Below are 19,624 nucleotides of genomic sequence, written 5' to 3'. Positions count from 1 at the left end.
AGCACGGAAAGCCGATAGCCATCTTCGCGCTGTCGCCGTACTGCTTGGATGGCGGAAGCAAGACAACCCGCAAGACATCCGCGACGTCGTCGTTGCGACAGCCGCCAGGCGGAGCATCGTGATTGGCCAAGAGAAACTGGCGCTAGGATTTGACGCTGGAAAACTTACAGGGGCTCAAATCCGTTCACCAGCTCGCGTGGCCCAGTGGTTAGAGTGCTGGCCATGTCACGTCGAGACTGGGAGGTACCTGGGTTCGATTCCCGGTGCCGGCTGTGCTATCTGGGTTTTTCCTGGGTTTTTCTGAGACGCTTTCAGATTTATGTCGGCACGGTTCCCTTAGAAGTCGGCCCAGGACGCACATTCCCCCAGGGCGTCAGTCGGGACGCTGCTCACCTTTGTGAGGTCGGCAACGGCGAGCCCTTTTACCACCACCAGCACCTGTCCAGCGTTTTGTTCTAGCGGCAGGGGCGGATCCAGACCTTCTTTTTGGGAGTGGCGGATTCTTTGTCGCATCGCGTAGTGGGGGAGGGGAGGGGGAGACCCAATGTATAAACTGACGTGTTTTCTTTTTTTTTTTTTCACCTCCCTCCTGGATCGGAGGAAAAAACAGCGCAGTTTTCCAGCGCTATCGAGCAAAGCGCCTCTTGCTACCCCTTTCACTCAAGTGTCGTCTTCTGAGTTGTCAGAAGTCACACGTGAAGAGCTGGGATGTGCGAGCCCTCCCTAGATCTGCACGTGTCCGTTGAGGTTTCTTTGGATATCTCGTTTTGACCTGTTCAACATCGTAAATGTGTCTCTGGAGCATGCACAGGTCCCTGCTGAACAAAAGCTGGCTATAAAAGTGGATAGTAGAACGCCGTGCTACTGGAAGAGGTCCCCACAAGAGGTGTGGGCTTTGATACCAGGGTGATAGCGCAAAATGTCCGTGATCCGCCATGTGGGGACCTCAGCTATAGGTGCATAGTGGTACTCAGATCAGGCTTGTACAACATACTCACACAAGTATTTAAATTAAGTTACTGAGTACCAAAAGGTACTGCAAAGTACCGTAGTAGTTAGTACTGCAAAAGGTAACTGAGCAGAGTGCTAAGTACTCAACCTTGAAAAGTATACTCACAAAGTAACTCATGTGAAGCTCAGTTGTGAAATTTACTGTCAAGCGAGAGTACAAACTAAGCGAAAATAACATCGTATATCGTTCGGATACCCTTGCTTTCCCGCGATATCATCTTGGTATGCTATCCTCCGAGGACATCTCGCTCTCTGCTGTGCTTGCTATTATTCCATGAAACACTGTTCCTCTTCCTTGGCTTACACAGACCCCGAGCATTCACCAACATACCTTTCTGGTCAACACGTTGTCCCGCGTATCCACTAAACCTAAAGGCTGGCCGACGTAGTCTTCGGCAATCGCCGCCCGCGTTCCGCGCCGACAGCTAGCGTTCGCTACGCCACGTTTCCTCATCCTACCGGGATCATATGGGAACACGGATTGTCTTTTGTCGGATTCCGATACGCGGGTACAGTTGCCAGATATAACTGCTTTCCCACTACGAAATGCGAAAATATCCGGTAGTGTTTTCCCATATCGTTGGCACTGTTATGTTTGTACTACTGTAAAACGGTTGGTACCCCCCCCCCCCCCCAACACATACACTGAATTGAAGTCACACGTCTTCCCAGCTGTTCTCCTTATTTTGCTGGTCTTTATAGTCCATCCATCGTGTATTATATATAGGCACGGATGTTCCATAACAGCTTCGATCAAAAGCTCAGTAGGCGACGCCATTTTTGGGAATGTGAGTCCACCGGAGCCCACACCGTGCGCAGCTCACTGGCGACCGCCAGATGTAGAGCATTGCTCTACTCCCCCGACGGCGGCTGACGTAGTCGCGCGTTGCTGCCGCGCCTCGCTTCGCCGAGTGTCGTCGAACTATGTACTCACCGGCGGCGGCTCGCGATGCGCGGCGGGGCGCTGCGCGTCGTTACGCCCCGCTCCGTCCCACTCTAAACCAGCCTTTATCCAGCCTTAAGGCTCCGCCCGCGTGTGCAGGCTACGCGGCAGAATGGGAGAATGACGTGTGTACTCTGGAATATCTCGGATGAAATATGGTGGTTGCGTGCTACCTCCAAGCGGTCTGCCTGCGGGCGTGGCGGCATATTGCTCGGGGGGGGGGGGGGGGGGGGGGGGGGCGTGCGTCCTGGGTCGACTTCACAGGGAACTGTGCCGACATTTGTCTTCAAGCGTCTGAGGAAAACCCATGGAAACCACCCAGAGAGCACAGCCAGACGAAATCTATGAATGAGTACATGCAAGTGGTTAATGTAAGTTAACCTTTTTCTCGACCTTCCTGTCTGGTATGGTAGCTAGCTAGCACAGTTATGGTAGCTAGCTACCATACTTAGGAGTAGCAAACGACTACAAGTTACTGCCAAAAAGTAGTTGAGACACTGGATACTGCCTTTTAAAATTATTTGTAACATACCAAATTACTCTAATTAATAATTACTTTAATTAAAAGTATTTAATTAAAGTAATTTATTTAGAGTATTTTGAGTTACGTACAAGTCTGGCACAGATATGGTTGTACCCTCAGTGTTCTATCTGAATGGCACATACCTCGAGAGACAGTACAGTATAGATGTACCTGTGGGCTACTCGGACGAATTCAGATCACCTCTCGTTGAACGCCAGAGGCCAGTAGCCCTTCTATACCGCCAGAATAGCGGACAGCTGGAGAGGGGACAGCAGCAAGGAGTTGGGGGACAGGAGGTTCGTATGCGTCCTGGTCCGACTTCAGGGGGCACTGTTCTGCCATTTGTCTGGAAAGTCTACCGGAAAACCAAGGGAAAACCTCATGCAGCACACCGATGCAGGGATACTAACCAGAGCACCTCTCAGTCCCGGCGTGGTCTATCTGTTCTACACTGGAATCCGGCTGTACCATCGAGAGAAATACATTTCGCCTCTGTTTCGCCCGTTCGCTCACGCTTTCAGTTGCTTACTGTGAGTACCTTTCTCTCACAGTGTGAGAATTATCTTGCGGTCAGAAATAATGGTTCTCTCAGATATATTAGGTTCTGGCTAGCTATAGATGATGGCGGAACTGAATATACCGCAGTTAGTTTTTCCATCTGTGTCATGGAAGTGGGCTGGTGTCAGCCTCTTCATTCCTCACGAAGACTATCAGTTTCCTGTACTCCTTTCAGATTATACAACAAATTATGAGAGTGAGCTTCCTGATCCTGGCTGCCCGGAAAGTCCTTTACGTGAGCCCTGAAAGGTAAAAAATTACATCCGCTAGAAATAGAATACGAATAATGAGGCACATTAGAATAATGTATGGATTTAATGTATGTATGAATGTCGCTCCTTGAATCTGACGCATATCCGCATATCCGGCTTCGTTCCAGCAGTCAGCTCTGTTCGTTTGCACTTCTTCTCAGACATGGTCGTTGAATGCCGTTCGACTGCATGAGGTCACTATGACCATATGACCAAGGACACTGCTATTTTAAGCACGTCACACAGGGGCATCATGAGCACTCCGAAAGCGGGCCCGCGTTTTGGCCACTGTGAGGAGAACCGCCGGTTCAATGACCAACGGTTTTAGTAACGAGGGTAAATTATACGTGTTTGTCCTTAGTTTTGCTAAAAATACCGGTCATTGTCATGTAAACGAAATGTCATATTAACGAACAAGAATAACACGTGGAGGCCATTGGAAGGGAACGGTTCCCGAGGCAAAGGGTCATAAAGCGTGGTTCGACTGTATTCAACATCTTCATCGGTCATCATTACTCTGACAGCACCTGAGCAAAACCCAGGAAAAACTCCAGACAGAACAGGCAGGCACAGGGATTCGAACCCGGGTACCTCCCAGTCTCGACGTCACATGGCCAGCGCCATGTCACGTCGAGACTGGGTGGTCATCACAGTTATGTCTAGCACTGGCCGGTGTCTGGTGAATCGAGGCCAGAAAGTGTGAGGATGACAAAGAGGAAGAGACTGATTGCTCGGACCCCACGATATTACTACGATCTTTAGCAATTCACGCGAGGGAATGCAAAACATGGACGACGATCGAACCATAGAGGAAGTCCCGGAATTCCGTGAGTGTTACATCGTTTCACTGTAAATTACACACTCTGTACAGCACTGCCTGTCGGAGCTTTTCTCTCACTCAGGAGTTTTCGCTAATAATGGACCCTTGCATCAGTTTAGTCATGCAGTGTGGCAATTATTCGAGAGGATCAGCTAATTCGGTTCAGGTAAGAAGTCCCACTGCTTTAGTATACCCCAAACTTTTCCAGCTGTTACTGTTGTAGTGGGGAATGTATTTTGTAAGGGAATAGGGGGAAATCCTACATGCACTTTTTCTTTCTGGCAAAAAAAAGAAAAAAGCCTACGTAGACAATCCGTTATTTAAGCGCAATATACCGCCATATTAGAGAACAGTCGATTAGGGCTTGAACCATGCCAAAGACCAGTCTGTCCTTGTCCTTGGCCATTGGGGACTTTAGTGTTCTGTTTGTCTCTACGTGGTGACGTTGGCTCTGTTTTCGTGTTTTTGCTACCTGTAAATGTGTACTAATGGAACGAGACTGAGCACTTGGTACCAAATCATACAGTACCCCTGTATGATTTGTACTGTACTCCCTGTGATCATACAGTAACTCCCTGTCCATGTTTCCGTTGCTGCAGCATTCTACAGTGATTTGTACGCCTGATCGCGGAGATGTGGATAGCGTCTGGTAACTCCTGATTTATATACAGGGTGTGTGCAGGAAAACATGACCCGCATTTAGGCACATAGCTTGTTGCCTACCTAACTAACGAACTTCCGGTGGCGCACGATGGCGCATTTATGCGTGCGAAATCTGCAGAAAAATTGTGGAAGCCATATTCAGCTTAAAAAATAAACGGAACAACGAAAACGTCGGCTTCCGTGCATCAGAATAAGGCAACATGGTGGACAACAGGGTGTATGTGAAAGGGCAACACGGTGGACGTAGGAGAGTTGTGTTGAGTAACCGCTAGGGGAGCTATCGGTGCATAAATCGAAACGGCGAAACGATGTCCCACATGGACGCTCATCGGCAGTGCCCCTAGCGGTGCCTGCACATAACTCTCCTGAGACCGAAATGCACTACCATGCACTGTCATGACCCTATTCTAATGCATGGAAGCCCATGTTTTCGCGCTCTGTTTATTTTTTTACACTGAGTATGGCTTCCAGGATTTTTTTGTAGCTTTCGCACGCAGAAATACGCCGTCGTGCGCCACCGGAAGTTCCTCGGCTAAGTAGACAACGAGTTACGTGTAAAAATGCGGGTCATGTTTTTCTGCACACTCCCTGTACTTGACTCGTCGGCAGGAGCATACCCGCGTTAGCGATGTAACTATGTTCGAGACTCAACTTGCGCTGACTCGAAACTATCTCCGCTCGCAGCCATCCTCGCCCTGAGAACGCTCTTCACTTTGTCATGGCTCGCCATCACAGTCATCTTCACATTCTCTTCAGAAACTGAGTACACTCCCCCTGTCGCATACCCGATCTGCGGTCCCGTGCTTGGCATCGAAGGAACTGTCGAAGACCAATCTCTTCACATCTACTATGGCATCCCTTACGTGCGTCCGGCCTTACTCCAGAACCGCTTCCGGAAGGTTTCCGTCATGACGAATCCTTGGCCTTTCCTTCTGGACGCTAGGGATATGCCTCGTCCCTGCCCACAACTTTCGCGAAATGTTGGCAAACTCACCATCGATAATAGTAACTCAAGCGAAGACTGTCTCTATCTCAACATTTATGTGCCGTCGCGCAAGGTCGCAGAACGTGATGTCGCCTTCCCCATTATCATCATCGTTCACGGCGGTGGATACTATTCTGGTTCAAACTCATTTCCATTTTACGATGGCAAATATATCGCTGCGTACGGTAAAGCCATGGTAGTGGTACCAAACTACCGTCTCGGAATATTCGGCTTCTTCAGCTCATCCACTGGAGACGCCCCTGGAAACCAAGGTCTCTCGGATGTCTATTTTGCTCTTCGCTGGGTCAAAAACAATGCTGCAGCATTCGGAGGAAATACGAGTACAGTCACTCTTCTGGGACACGACGTCGGATCAGCGCTTATTGGTCTTCTAAACACTATCCCCGGTGCATCAGATCTGTTCCAGAGGGTTATCATGCTGAGTGGGTCTCCGTACATGCGTTATTTACAGAATAGAGGCAGAGACACAGTTCAGGAGAAGAAAAATCTTCTTGATCATCTCGGTTGTTCTAACGTTGCCAAGCCCTTGGAGTGCATGCGGGGTAAGCCGCAGAAGGAAATCATGGATCTTGTTAGCAGGGTGGCTCAGTGGCAGACAATGTATGTACCTCTTCAGTTTGAGAACTTGCAAGTTGATCCAGGCACAGCGCTGGAGAAGATACCCATAAAGAAGGATATGCTGATTGGAACAACTGAGAATGGAGGAGCGTACTTCGCAAATTTTTTCCTGGAGTTGCACTCAGTGTACGACGTCACCAGTCTAGACAGAGAGAGCATACGTGCCCACATGAAGACGGCCATAGAAATGTTGGGTATTCGGAATGCCGACATCATCTTGGAGCATTACGACAGCAGCCTAAGCAAAGCCGCTCAACCCATGAGTGTGTTCGCACAAGCGATGTCCGACATAATTCTCAATTGTCCCATGAGTCGATTTGCAAGAGATTCAGTGGGAGAGAATCAAGTTTACGTGTATGTGTTCAATCTCAATCCACGCTATAGAACGGCAGATACGGCAGGATATCCGGACGATGTCTACTTCTTCGTGGGCTTCACGCTAGGTGCTCCTACGACCGTTCTGACGACAACTGCAAATGAAAAGGCGCTCACTAAGGAACTGATCAAGTCATTGGTTAGCTTTGCAGTTACAGGGTGAGTGATGGAAATACATTTCCACCTGTCTTAGTCCGCATTAGTTCCGTACCTTCCGTAAAGGTCTCATAGCCAGGTTACTTTAAGCCAAGCCAAACCATAAAAGGTAGTTTCTCCCAGTGTGACACGTCATGATATTCGCTGTAGTGAAGTTCTATTGTGATAAGTATAATGAACATGATCTGGTATCATATGCAGACTCACCTTGCGGATAATGTTTCCTGCTGTTTGCCTCCTTTTGCAGCGTACCGGGAGAGATCAACAACATTACGTGGCCGCGTTTTACTAAAGAAGAGAACTCTCATCTTTACATCGGTGACCATGTCACGCCGGCCCTTCGATACCGAGAAAAAACCTGCCAGAAGCTTAGGGAAGCTCTGTTTTCTCGTGAATAAACTCGTTAAACAAGATAACAGCGACGCCGTACTGAATTCATGCATTCTGTACAATGTCATGTGGTACGCGATATCGATTTTTTGTATCAAAGAGATTGGCTTTTGGAACCTAGTGAGGCAACACGACCCAAGTAGCACAGTCACAGTCAAACTCCTTTACAACGAAACTCGGGGGACAGCAAAAAAAAAAAAAAAAAAAATCGCAGTAAAGGTATTTTCGTTAAAAAGGATGTCCATTATTGGACCTATAGGCTCCAGCGGGACCGCAAAAAAAATTTGCTGCAGTGATACTTTCGTTAAAAAGGTGTTCGCTATAAAGGAGTTTGACTGTAGAAGGGGTAGAAAGAAATACTTATGGTGTGCAACTGACGATACCTGCAGGACCCCCCCCCCCCCCCCCTGTGTACCTGAGCGGAGACATTGTGCTGCTTGAAGTACTTGTATGTCATTCTTAAATCTAACATATATGTACGAGGGGCGTTCAAGTCGAACCGGGACTTTTCATTTTTCGCAGAAGTAAAATGAACTTAGAGGCGAGAAATTAGTTTTATTTTTCAACGTAACCTCCAGCTGCACTAGTGCACTTGTCCCAGCGTTTCACGAGGGCTTGGATGCCAGCAGCGTAGAAATCTTTACCGGCGCGTAGCAGCCATGATCGGACCGCATGCTTGACCTCGTCGTCGCAGCTGAAGTGGGAGCCCCCAAGGAACGCCTTCAGTGGACTGAAGAGATGGAAATGGCGAGGGGCGAGGTCTGGACTGTAAGGGGGATGTGGCAGCTACTCCCAGCCAAGTTCCTATAAGATGCCTGTCGTGAGATGTGCGGTATGCGGGCGTGCATTGTCCTGTAGGAGGAGGACTCCTTTGGTGATGAGGCCCGGGTGTCCGAAACTGGAGGTGTTCATGAATGATAGTTTTCAACGTTCCCACAGAAAGGTCCGTCTTTCGAGCCAGTTCTAGACATGTTATCATGTTGGCTGTTCAAGTTGACAAGTTGGATGTTCTCAGGAACTCTGACACTGGGCTCTGAGCCGCCCCGGCCGGGATCGTCCTGCATTGATGTACGGCCGTCTCGGAACCGTTTGCAACACTCAAACGCTTTGCTGGGGCTAAGTGTATCGTGGCCATACTGAGCCTGAAAATCTTCTGTGAATTTCAGATGACTTTACGCCTTCATTCACGAGAAACTCCATGACAATTCGCTGTTCGATGTGCGCGCTCACCTCGTTGTCGGCCATCTTGTCCAGCACGTGTGTTTTGTTTTGCACAAACTTTGGACCACCACGTGGTGAACGCGGAGGCCTGTCGCGTGTGAAAATTACGAAAAAGAAGTAGCGCGAGCCATTTGTACACTCAGGAGACACAAAATCCAGATTTAACTTGAACACCCCTCGTATACTCCGACAACAAAAGGGCTACAGTCTCACAGGTATATACCTCCGGCCAGGGGCGGATCCAGGATTTTTCTGAGAGGGAGGTCCAGCCTTGGACAGCATGGTAGATACACGATCTAGGTCAATTAAACACTATCTAAAGACAAATTGAGGAGGGGGTCAGGACATCCTGACCCCCCCCCCCCCTCTAGATCCGCCACTGCCTCCACCAGCGGTGATGTAGTCACCATCTTGAGAGAGAGGCATACTAGAACATGACGCGGAGGCCAGACAGGCGAGTAAGGCAATCCACATGATGTTGTCTGCCTTAAAAGCATGTAAATGTGCTCCATGTATGTCGTCTCAGATTGTTTTCGAAACAAGATCGGTGTACACTCAACAGTTTCAAGCATGCTGGCGCACTACGTTGTGACACGGAGGCGTCACGTGCCCCCCTAAGCCAATTCTAAACGTCTATAGATTTGTGGGCAGAGTTGACCTGTAGGGGTTCATTTGTCCCGAAGACTGGTACTTCGGGGCCTTGGACGAAGGGAATGGGCTCGTGGGTGCAGGCCCATGAACCGTCACACATGCAAGTGGTAAGGCCACAGGGTGAGAAGGTTTGGTAGGACGGAGTATTATACGCTAAAATGAGCGTCAACGCCTACGTGAAGCTCGTTTTTGATAACTGATGGAGTGTTTTAGCGAACGTGGCAGATGATTTTTGTTGATGACTAGGCGAGCCGAAAAGACGTTTATGCTCAGTTGGCACTTTGTGCTTCGAAATTCTTTCCAGCCTGTATCACTGACATGCGCATTGACTGCCTTTGACTTACATTAGTATAAATGGCGCTTGGATACGAATAATTTTAGGTAATATAAAGCATGCAAGAAAACGTACGAGGAATATGAACCAGCGTGACGCCGGCGTCATGCTGCTTACAGCTCCTCTTGTGCTCCCCAGTGCCGTTGATTTGATGTACAATACGTAGGAGTATGCATATTCCATTTTTAGAATGTGTAGGAACGTGTGTCAGAGAAGCCAGGACAGCTCAGCGAGACTACCGCATGTAAGCAACGTAAGTTCACGCAAGGTAACATAGCAAGTAAACAATCAGAGAAGCCATCCCCGAACAGCTCACGAGGCGCGTGCTTCCCGTCGTACTAATAATGACGATTCTGCGAACATCTTTCCCCATTCGTCCCCCCCTATGCCTTTGAAAAAAGTCCTCCCGATCCCCAAGATACCAAATGTGGTGCGATGAGGACGACACAGGAGGAGAGAGGATCTGAGAACAAGAACTGTCAGTAGCTCCGATCTGATTCCAACAGAACATTACACCAAAGAGAAGAAACACACTATACGGTTCAAGACGCACAACTGGACGGCTCACTTTTGCACGTGAAGCGCCACTACGAGCTGCACTGACCGCAGCGTTGTCCGGAGGAGGTACTGCTACAGGTATGGACCCTCAAACGAAGGATGTCCAACATGTGGTAAACTCCCTGTGGCGCTGCTTCTCCTCGTCCCGTACACGTGCTAGTAGAACAAGAAGGCGGAGGAGTGCTAGGACCATCCGTCCCCCAAGGGAGTGGCAGCTGCAGTGCATTAGCAAAATTGTGGTGGAAGTGCTAGTAGATTAGATAGGGTGAGATTTGACTACACCCGCCACCAGTGCGACTTCGTTCGCGAATTTTTTCCCGCACGCGGCGGGCGGCGCGTGTGCGGAGGGCCGCTCGTGCGCTTACCGGCGGGCGGTGCATGGCCGGAGGGTTACCCATGCGGTTATCGTCGCACATTTTTCCGCCTGGGCCGACTTCACTCGCGATTTTTTTCCAGCGCGCGGTGGGTGGCGCGTGGGCGGATGGTTGTCCGTACGTTTATCGGTGGGCGGAGGGCTGCGCGTGCGCTTATCGTTGCGCATTGTTCAGCCTGGGCCGACTTCTTTCGTCATTTTTCCGCCTGGGCCGACTTCACTCAGAATTTTTTTTCAGGAGGGCGGTGGGCACTTACATGCGGTACAATCCAATCCACATAATAAAGAATATACTTACTTATTACAGGTAAGATGCAATAGCATTGAAGAGATATCACACAGAAAGAATCAAACACAATATTTTTTATTAATGATAATCATACAGTATAGATACATCTCGACGGAGACCGGCGTCCAATAGTAGGCACGTTTACTGACCCCTGGGCCGACTTCTCTCGCGAATTCTTTCCAGCGCGCGGCGGGTGGTGCGTGGGTGAGGGGCTGTCCGGTTCGGCAACACGCTGGGCGACGTTTCCCGACGCTAAGGACGTTCCTGAAACTGAACGCGATTCTACGCCCGATGCGTTAAAGCGGTACCGCACGCGAGCGTGTTGCTTTTTTCCAGAAACGAGTTCGTCGACGCGGATGACCCTTTCTTCGAGTTTTAAATAAATTTCATACAAAAAATATTCGGGATTATCAATCTCCACAGCATACAGAATCCACATTGCGTTGTAGTGTATATAGAAAATATCAATCTCTTCGATTGAAATTCTCTGTCATCGCTAAAGTGTTCTTAAAACTTCGCGAGCGTCAAAGTGAGTGTCAAAGTGAGCGAGCTAAAGCTTGCGTATTATGAAATTACACATTCTACAACTCAGATCGTAAACTGCAACACCCGTTCAAATTTTAATTAAACACTTACTGATGTGTGGTAGTCTCCACTTCTCCTGGAAGTGATCCGATAAATTTTAGCACTTAAACCACAATCAAATATCTTGTATAGGATGTGTGATTATATGCACAACTTTTTAATCTATATCTTTAAAAAAATTGTAAGAAAGGGTGTACAGTTTTGACTTTGAAAATTTAAACAATAAAATTATCTTTGGTGTGGAGTTTGCGTTTTACCTCATTATGAGCTAAAAACCTATAAAATTAAAGTATTCCCTTTCCATTTGTAGTGCTCGTATGCTATGACAATAAGAATAGGGTGATAGTTTTTCAGTATGTCTTCGGGAAGCCTCAGGTACATTTTATGAATTGGATCTACGTTTATGTGTGAACCGTGCTGCTTATAATGATTAAGTTTGCAAAAGGAATATTTTCTTATTATAATTAAGATTACATATCTTCCATTGTGCTTATGCATAGCGCTCATCCTCTTTGTATATTGGTTAAACATTTTTGATGACAGTTGTGCTTCGCTTCTCCCAAAATCTGATTGCCAGTTAGAATTTATCTCATAAGCGTTTGTGTGCCGTGTGTTACGAAGATTACATGATTAGAAATGTAGACTCCGCCTGCGCGTCATGCTTGTAAAGTCCTCCATTTGCATCGCAGCATTTGATAATAGATTCCTTTCAACATATATTGTCAAAAGATGTTATAGACGTACTTTCAGTTATACATTTGTCGTTGCTCATGAATAAAAGAGCTAGTCCAGCTGTTTGAGAAATATACACACTGTGCAATTTAATTCACAAAATATGATACGCTTTCGCAAAAGAGGAGTGATCCTCCTTTGTAAACAAAGATTGATGTATCATGCTTCTAAATTTCAATGAGCGATTCTTCTCCTGCAATTCTATCGTTCTGATGTTGAAGTTGTACATGCAGAGTGTACAGGTAGAACCTATTTTATTGTCAGCGCTGATTCCGTGTGAGGATTCTTGTACATAGTGTGGAATATTCGTTTCCTTAGCAATCATTGTTCTCAATCTAACCATGCTAAATACAATCTGTTTTTGTTGCGATGCATAGTAGTGATGACAAAGATTATATTTATTATTTCAGTTATATACACTTGTTTATTTCGATAACTTACAGCTGTTCTATTCCAAACTCTGAAGTTTTCGTTTGTTGTCTTGATTGATGAAATGAGAATGTATCATACAGTGATGTCTTATTATGGGTCGCTTGAATCCAGCGTTGATTAATGCAATCGATACGTTGTCGCCGTATTTGTATCGCTTCAGTAACTTGCACTTCGTTGCGACGAACTTGCACAATCTCTTATTGATGTTTCCTTTCTTTGTATGAAGGTTCTTGAATGGTGTACAAGAGAGTATTAGATGAAAATTGTCTGGTAGTCCACCGCCGTTGATATGTTCGTTGAGTTTCAATAAGTGATGATACATCAGACATTGTACAACAATATTCGATGTCATGGCAAGAACTGGTAGAAGAAAATAATTGCGTAGTCGTGGTAGTGGAACATATCACATCATAAGATTTTTTATGTACTTTCCATGTCAATAGTTAGATGTAATTTCAACAAATCCATAATGAATCGTGCGATATAGACCGCTTGTATATGATAATTTGATCTCACTGCTTTCTTGATGAATTAAATGCCCTTTGCAATGATTACGATTACATCGGGTGTTGAGTACTTCAATTCTTCGTTAGCCGACCTCAAAAACTCCACCATCAATCCCAGTGGTCCTTCCGATGTTGATGTGCAGATATTTTTATAACTATTGTAGATTCGGCATACAAATTATTGCACCTTCAATTCTGTAATTTATACCATATCTCCGAATACGACCATGTCTAGGACTATTGAAATGTAGTGATAATGGAATCATTTTGCAGCTCTTCTTTTTCGAAGCAGTTTTTTATCATGTCCTCCCACGACTTATGGTAACGAGTACAAAATCTGTTGATCCCTTCAATGTAGAGCAACTGTTTTCAAGTGTGCCTCTACACTTAATTAAAAGCATATTTATGCTCATTTTATTTTTTAAATGTGTTATGCTATCTGGTTTAGAATATTATTAATATCCTGCTCATGTCGCGGTGAGAATTATGAAAATTGATTTACAAAAAGATGTGATGTGTAAGAAAAAACGCGTGCTTTCAATGACTCTGTGTACAAGACCGCGAGAGAATCCTCCCCTCCCTACCTTGACGTGAGTGTTGCGGAGGAGTTTACGGTCGTTGGCTTCCATGTCTCACTGTATTGTTTGAATCCACTAGTTGATCCTGATTGAAAGAGACAAGTTCCTGTACAGATTCTGTGATGTATTCACACTGCTTGCTTCGAAATGATTTGTATGAATTAATTATTGTTTTGACTTTGGTTTCAGGTGTTCACTCGATTGATATTCTGTGAGTTGGGAATTATGTATGCATGATGTATTAGTTGTATCTGTTGATTTCCTCTGTAGGAAACTTTTAAATATTTCTCGTTTGCTTAGAAAATGACTGCCTGAAATAATTATTGTAATGTATTTGTTTCAGTTGTTCACTCGATTAACATTAATAAAAATAATCTCTCCGTTGGGAACACCTTATATTTCTCAGTTGCATTTCAGATATGATGTTTCTGTGTGATTAATCTACGTAGAACATTCTGTTGCAAGATATCAGAAACATTTTAAGTACACTAAATAAATTTGCAATGTTTCTCGTTTTGATTGAGTATTGTTTCGCTGATGTTATCATAATATGTCTCATTTGCTTAGAAAATGCTTGTCTAAAACCGATTTGCTCTGATATTGATGTCTGTTCTTAGTTTGTTGTTGGCTATTGATTGTTTTGATAGAATTCTTGTTGTGTTCCTCAGAATCAGATAATGCCAACATCTATTTGCGATAATTGTACAATAAAATATATCGCCTTTGTACTATCTTGTCTGGCCTTGAGAGTATCCTGTTTGCTGAAAGAAGCAATAGTGATGTACCCCCACCCCTTGGAGTGATAAAGCATGGGCAGTTGCTTCGCTTTGGTCGTATAGATAGAGACTGTGCTGTCTGTCCGTGTGTCATTCGACCAAGAAATATCCTGACCTCCCGTTGTCGAAAGGAAGTCGGCAACACGCTGTAGCGCAGACAGGGACATTTCACAAGCATGCATAAATGTACTGTTGCGGAAGTAAACCTCCGATCGCAAAACAACAGCGAAATGAACGGCGGGAACTCCAACAGGAGGAACAATGTGCATTACTTCCGTGGTCTGCTACGGCGGCGCGGCGACGCTCACCAGGGGCTTAGAGCGCTCCACGGCCGGATTTTATATCACGATTATAGCAGCATTTCACCTAATATACGCAAATCTCAGTCGAATTCCGCATGTTTTTGGTACACAGCGCAATATGAGGTAAACCGACTAGCAGCATATTTTGGCTTCTATACCGCATCCGGAGACATGGGTCGGAAACAGTTACGAGACTGCATTGCACCATTGGATATTGCATTTCGCCAATTTTTTCAGCTGGGAAATCCTCGAGTATTAAATAAACGAGTTTTTTCGATCACTCAACCTCTGAGAAAACGAACAATGACATCATCGTGACGCAGGAGATAATTCCACCAATGTAAGGGCGGCGCAGCGCTCCCTCATTTTCTCTCTGAGATATCGTCTGCTTCGTGCATGGTTTCGTGTGTCAATGAACTTATTTTCTCGAAATTGCCGTGAGTGTCGCTCAATAGTGGAACTAGGGCGTGTGGCGGGGTACGTTGGTTACGCAGCGTTGTGCTCCTGGCTGCAAAAAGCCGTCTGGCTGCAAAAACAAACAAACAAACAAAAAACAGAATTTACATTTCACGAATGCAAGGACGCGGACTCCAGCGAAAACGAGAAGCAGTAATCGCCGTTAGGCAGAAGGATTGCGCGTTTGGCACCTTATTACCGCGTGTGTAAAATTTTGAGACGAAGCGGATTTAGTGCAAATCCGCTATGGAGCTAGCTGCAAAAAGAAAGAGGATAAATCCCGACTGTGTCCAAATTGCTCTGAAGGCGAATGGTAACCACTGACATGCAGGTGAGCGTTTGTTCTAGGTACGCCTGTGTGAAACAGGAATAAAGAAAATAAAGCACCGATTTACTTGACTAGGAGAGGTACGTACGTCATGTATCACAAAAACTTTTCAGCCCAGCGCGTTGTGCTCCAAAGGAAACTGGCGTGTTCGTATGGCATCACCGGTAAACCTACGTATCATACGTTTTTCGTCACTTACCCATTGTCAAGTGGCCAAGAAGATGCATGCTGCGGTCATCGCAACAAAAGATGCACGCGTAGCGTAAACTAGAAGGAGCTCCATCGGGAGACACCCGTCAAATACAACTGACACGTAGTTAAAAGAACTACAGCTTAGGAGTTCGTCAGGTTCCACTGGGGCACAGAGGCATCTTTCACTTTCAAGTGGAAAACGGAAAAACGCTTTGCTGACTGCGCACAATCATGAGCGATCAGATGTGAAGCGTACACGGACGGACCTTTGGCACTGCCTGTTCGTTCACCTGCAACAGGTTAGTGCGGCTGAGGGTCTATGGAGTAAATGTCATCATCTAGCACAATTTAATTACTGCTGTACCCTCGAATTGCTTGCAAGCGAAGCGCCGTCATCATCAGATTCCGACGATCTCGACATAACCGGTGCTCCCCGGCTTACTCGCCTTTCCGACGCCCGCCGATCAGCTGTGCGGGAAGACGTGCTCTCATATTGGTGACGCGTGACGTTTTTGGGGCTTTCGTCTTTCGTGGAGAGGGGCTTCCGGAATACGTCGTCTGCTCTTGCGATGTATTTCGCTAACCAGAGGGCGCGGCGAAAATTTGACACGCGCGCCACTTGTGCAGAAAATCGGTATGATTGAACGATTGAACATTGAACTGAGCGCTGGCTGCTGTCGTGTTTTGCGCAGTGGCGAACGCAGCAGCTAGCATCGAACTCAGATGCGACTTGCGACATTCTACAGAAGCAAGGTTTTTCTTTTTTTTGATGTACGACGGTACAACTGTAGAGCAAGGAAGGCTTTATGAGTCCGGACACGTTTCTGAAGTGGGAGATGTCTTCGAACACCCGGTAGGGGAGAGTGCGGTAATGGCAACATGCCTTTTCTCAACTCGTCTTCCTGTTTCAGCTTCATGCATATCTCAGACGTAGGTTTTGTGGTTTTCGGCATTTTCCAAAAAAATGTTGAAAAACACACCCCGAATTATTATTATTATATATATATAGATATCTTTTTTTTTTTTTCAAATTCGGCATATTCTGAAAAAGCGGACCGCTATGCGGACGTGAGTATATGCTCATATACCCTTGCATTTATTACAACAAAAGATAAGTTTTCCTTGTTTGCCTGTTTTGTACTGACTATAAACAGCATTGTTCATTTAGTATTAAACTTTTGCTAGTTGGTTGTTTCCCTCACTCACAAAATAGCCATTACTTCGCGTGCAATTAAATCGACGCTCGCATTCGGACATCCCGTCCGTCCCGACAGAACATAGCTGCAGAAAGAATCCGATTTTGAATAAACCATATAAATGTGGATAAACACACCCTGAATTGACTTGAAAGTAAATGCCGCAAACCACAAACCCATGAAGGAACACTGCGAGTGTAAAGCGGGAGCGGTGCTGCACTGGCGATATTCCTCAATCTGCACAAATTTGCGTCTGTCACCGATTTGCCACAGTAGCGGGTATCAATCCCAGTCTCGAATGGAACTAACAGAAGCCTTATTGTTTTCAGCACCAGTTATTTTCTGCTACGATGAAACTGGTGTGCAAACATTATGCACAACAGATGACGTGTGTACAGAAGTTTTACCTCGATGCTTTTGATACAACGTATTGAAATAACTGATATGCGGACTGCAGAAATGAAGACGTTCACATTTACTGTAGAACAGGACGCATGTATCACATGAGTAGAATTTGCAGGATAGATCATACTTCGTTATCGCTCCAAATGACGTGTATCCAGCGTTGGCTGCGGCCGCGCTTGTACAGCCGAGCAGGGAAACGATAAAACCTCATACTTGCCTTGGTTCTCGGAGGTGCAAAGACGCAGCAATACGAGCCATGCGGATTATGGGTACCCGAAACCTACTGATCATTGCAAAAGTCGAAAAAAATCAACAGCTGCTGCATACGGCAGGAAGGAGAGAGCGGATTCGCCTTCAGTGCCGTTTCGCACCTCCTCGCCGCTTGGGTGTCTTGGGGCGCTGTCTTCGCCTCCTCGAAACACTAGCGCACGGAGCCTATACGCAACCTATTCACTTGGGGCTTTCGCTGCCATTGTCAGAGATCACCTAGGAATACCGTGGTACTGAAGTTTCGGAATCGACCGAAATGGATACTATAGTCCCTTTAACGTTCCTCGCGGAAGACGCTGTGTCTGAGCAACGTGTACCCTCTGCCACCAAGTTGCTGCCGTCCTCGGCCGGGATCGAACCCTTAACCTTGGGATCAGTAGGCGGATAGACTTTAACGCGGAAAGGCTTATTATTATTTATGGAAGGGATGTCCGCCCCTCCCACATGTCGTAGAACGTCTGCGAAACATCTTCAGCTTCAGAAAAGTGATTCAAATTGTGCACTTGCCTCTGCCTTTCCTGTGATACTTTCGTCGCTTTTCCATTGCTGTCTTTGTACATCCTGGTAGGGTGACCTTTGATGCTGCACTTGTGGCGAACGTAGTTTCGTTTCTGAGCCTAATGTTATTCTCTCCCCATCATTAGCATACCACTGTGGATCAGTGTGCCCAACGACATTCGTCGGTGCACTGACATGCACTACACGCAGGAGCTTGGGGGTCTCTCTGAGCAGCTTTAATGGCAATGACAGTTTGCTTTGCCACGTCAAATGGGAATCTGGAATTCTATCCTCGTCGCCAATTGCAACAACCATAGAAGCCAAGGCAGTTGACAGTGGCAGCAGCAATGAAACACAGCAACAAGAGAAAGGAAAGAAGCAATTCCGAAGAGCTCACGCGGCGCTTGCTTCCGATCTCAATGATAATGACAGTTCTACAAACATCACAAGTACAGAAAGGACATCGCAGGGTCATCAAGAATGTCGTGCTCTCGCCACACACAAGATAAAAAGATTATAATACTGCGTTATGCAACTCTGATGAGAAAGAAGAAGAAAACGCCTTTTCGCCCCCAATGTGCGAAGAAGTGACAGCGATAGCTGTATCATCGTCGTGCGTTGGGGCACAATGTTTTCACGATTGTGTCCGCCACGAACAGGCAACTGTTTTCACACTCGCTTTATTCGGAGAGCGACAACAGACCTTTATGATCAGTATAGTGTGTCAGGAATGCACTGCAACTCCGTGGGAATATTCTTGCCGAGGACTAAGTCAATGCATGTGCCGTTGCGCAAGTAGTGGGTGCGTTCACGTCCGACAAAACACCACAGGCCCAATTGGGAAGCGAGAAAGCTGCGGAACCACCCGTTCTTTCGGCCACTGATGCTGACGTTAACGTCTCCGGTTATTACGATAGGTATACGTCCTCGCGACACACTGCGTGAACTCTGTTGCGCTCGCTTACGCGGTTCCGGCCGACATGTATAGACGGAGTCGACGATACCATTTGGCGTATTCACAGCGCAAGCGTCACCGCACGCGGCCGACTCCTAAACACCGTCACAGCAGAGTTCGTAAGTGGTGTGTTGGGGTTGGATTCCGCTTTCGCAGATGTCGACCGCCGCTGCTCTTTGCCGTGGCCGCTTTTCTATGCAGACATATCTGTAACCGAGCACTTCGACCGGCGCTTTGGTCAACGTTTACGAGAGACACAGTAACGGTACCTCGGCAATGATGTGATCGTGTGCCAGGTTCACACCATGTGCAGGCAGCAACCTCACGTTGATTGCGCACACGAATAGCGAATGCGGCTTGCAGCATGCTGGTGGGCAACTATCATCTGTATATAGCAGCCGACGCGTTCTTCCCGCTTCTTGTCCACCACAGCAAAATATAACCTGGAACCGGTCGTCTCGTGACGTCACGTATTTGTAAGCGGTCACCCTGATGCAGCCGTCGCTGTAAAATGTGCAACCTAAAAGATTTTGGTTGAGATTTGACCCAGGTGAAAGTATGTTTGCCACCTAATATATGGTGCGGTTTTATTTTGTGTACCCGGTGCATAAATACTGACATCGTTCGCACGTATTAGACTGCTTGCACGGGTTCTTGCGTCCTATGTGCCTGG

The 19,624-nt window shown here is 46.6% G+C and overlaps 1 protein-coding gene across 1 annotated transcript; it reads left to right on the top strand.

Moving 5' to 3' along the window:
• Nucleotides 1-3,965: 3,965 nt before the first annotated feature.
• On the top strand, nt 3,966-7,334 carry LOC135383812 (acetylcholinesterase-like). The gene is made up of 3 exons (XM_064613129.1): nt 3,966-4,113; nt 5,454-6,927; nt 7,172-7,334. Exons 1-3 carry the CDS (start codon nt 4,065-4,067, stop codon nt 7,320-7,322), a joined length of 1,674 nt encoding a protein of 557 aa, XP_064469199.1. The 5' UTR covers nt 3,966-4,064; the 3' UTR covers nt 7,323-7,334.
• The last annotated feature ends 12,290 nt before the right edge of the window (nt 7,335-19,624 follow it).

Source organism: Ornithodoros turicata, chromosome 2, assembly GCF_037126465.1.
Source record: "Ornithodoros turicata isolate Travis chromosome 2, ASM3712646v1, whole genome shotgun sequence".
Lineage (NCBI taxonomy): Eukaryota > Metazoa > Arthropoda > Arachnida > Ixodida > Argasidae > Ornithodoros > Ornithodoros turicata.
The sequence above is the reverse complement of the archived record's forward strand: the minus strand, read 5'-3'. Positions and strand labels throughout refer to the sequence as shown.

What these genes read in the sequence shown, in the direction of transcription:
- LOC135383812 (XM_064613129.1), top strand. Translation starts at nt 4,065, where the DNA reads ATGCAAAACATGGACGACGATCGAACCATAGAGGAAGTCCCGGAATTC. An exon ending in AGAGGAAGTCCCGGAATTCC is followed by an intron (nt 4,114 to 5,453) that starts GTGAGTGTTACA and finishes CTCCGCTCGCAG; the next exon opens with CCATCCTCGCCCTGAGAACG. An exon ending in GTTAGCTTTGCAGTTACAGG is followed by an intron (nt 6,928 to 7,171) that starts GTGAGTGATGGA and finishes CTCCTTTTGCAG; the next exon opens with CGTACCGGGAGAGATCAACA.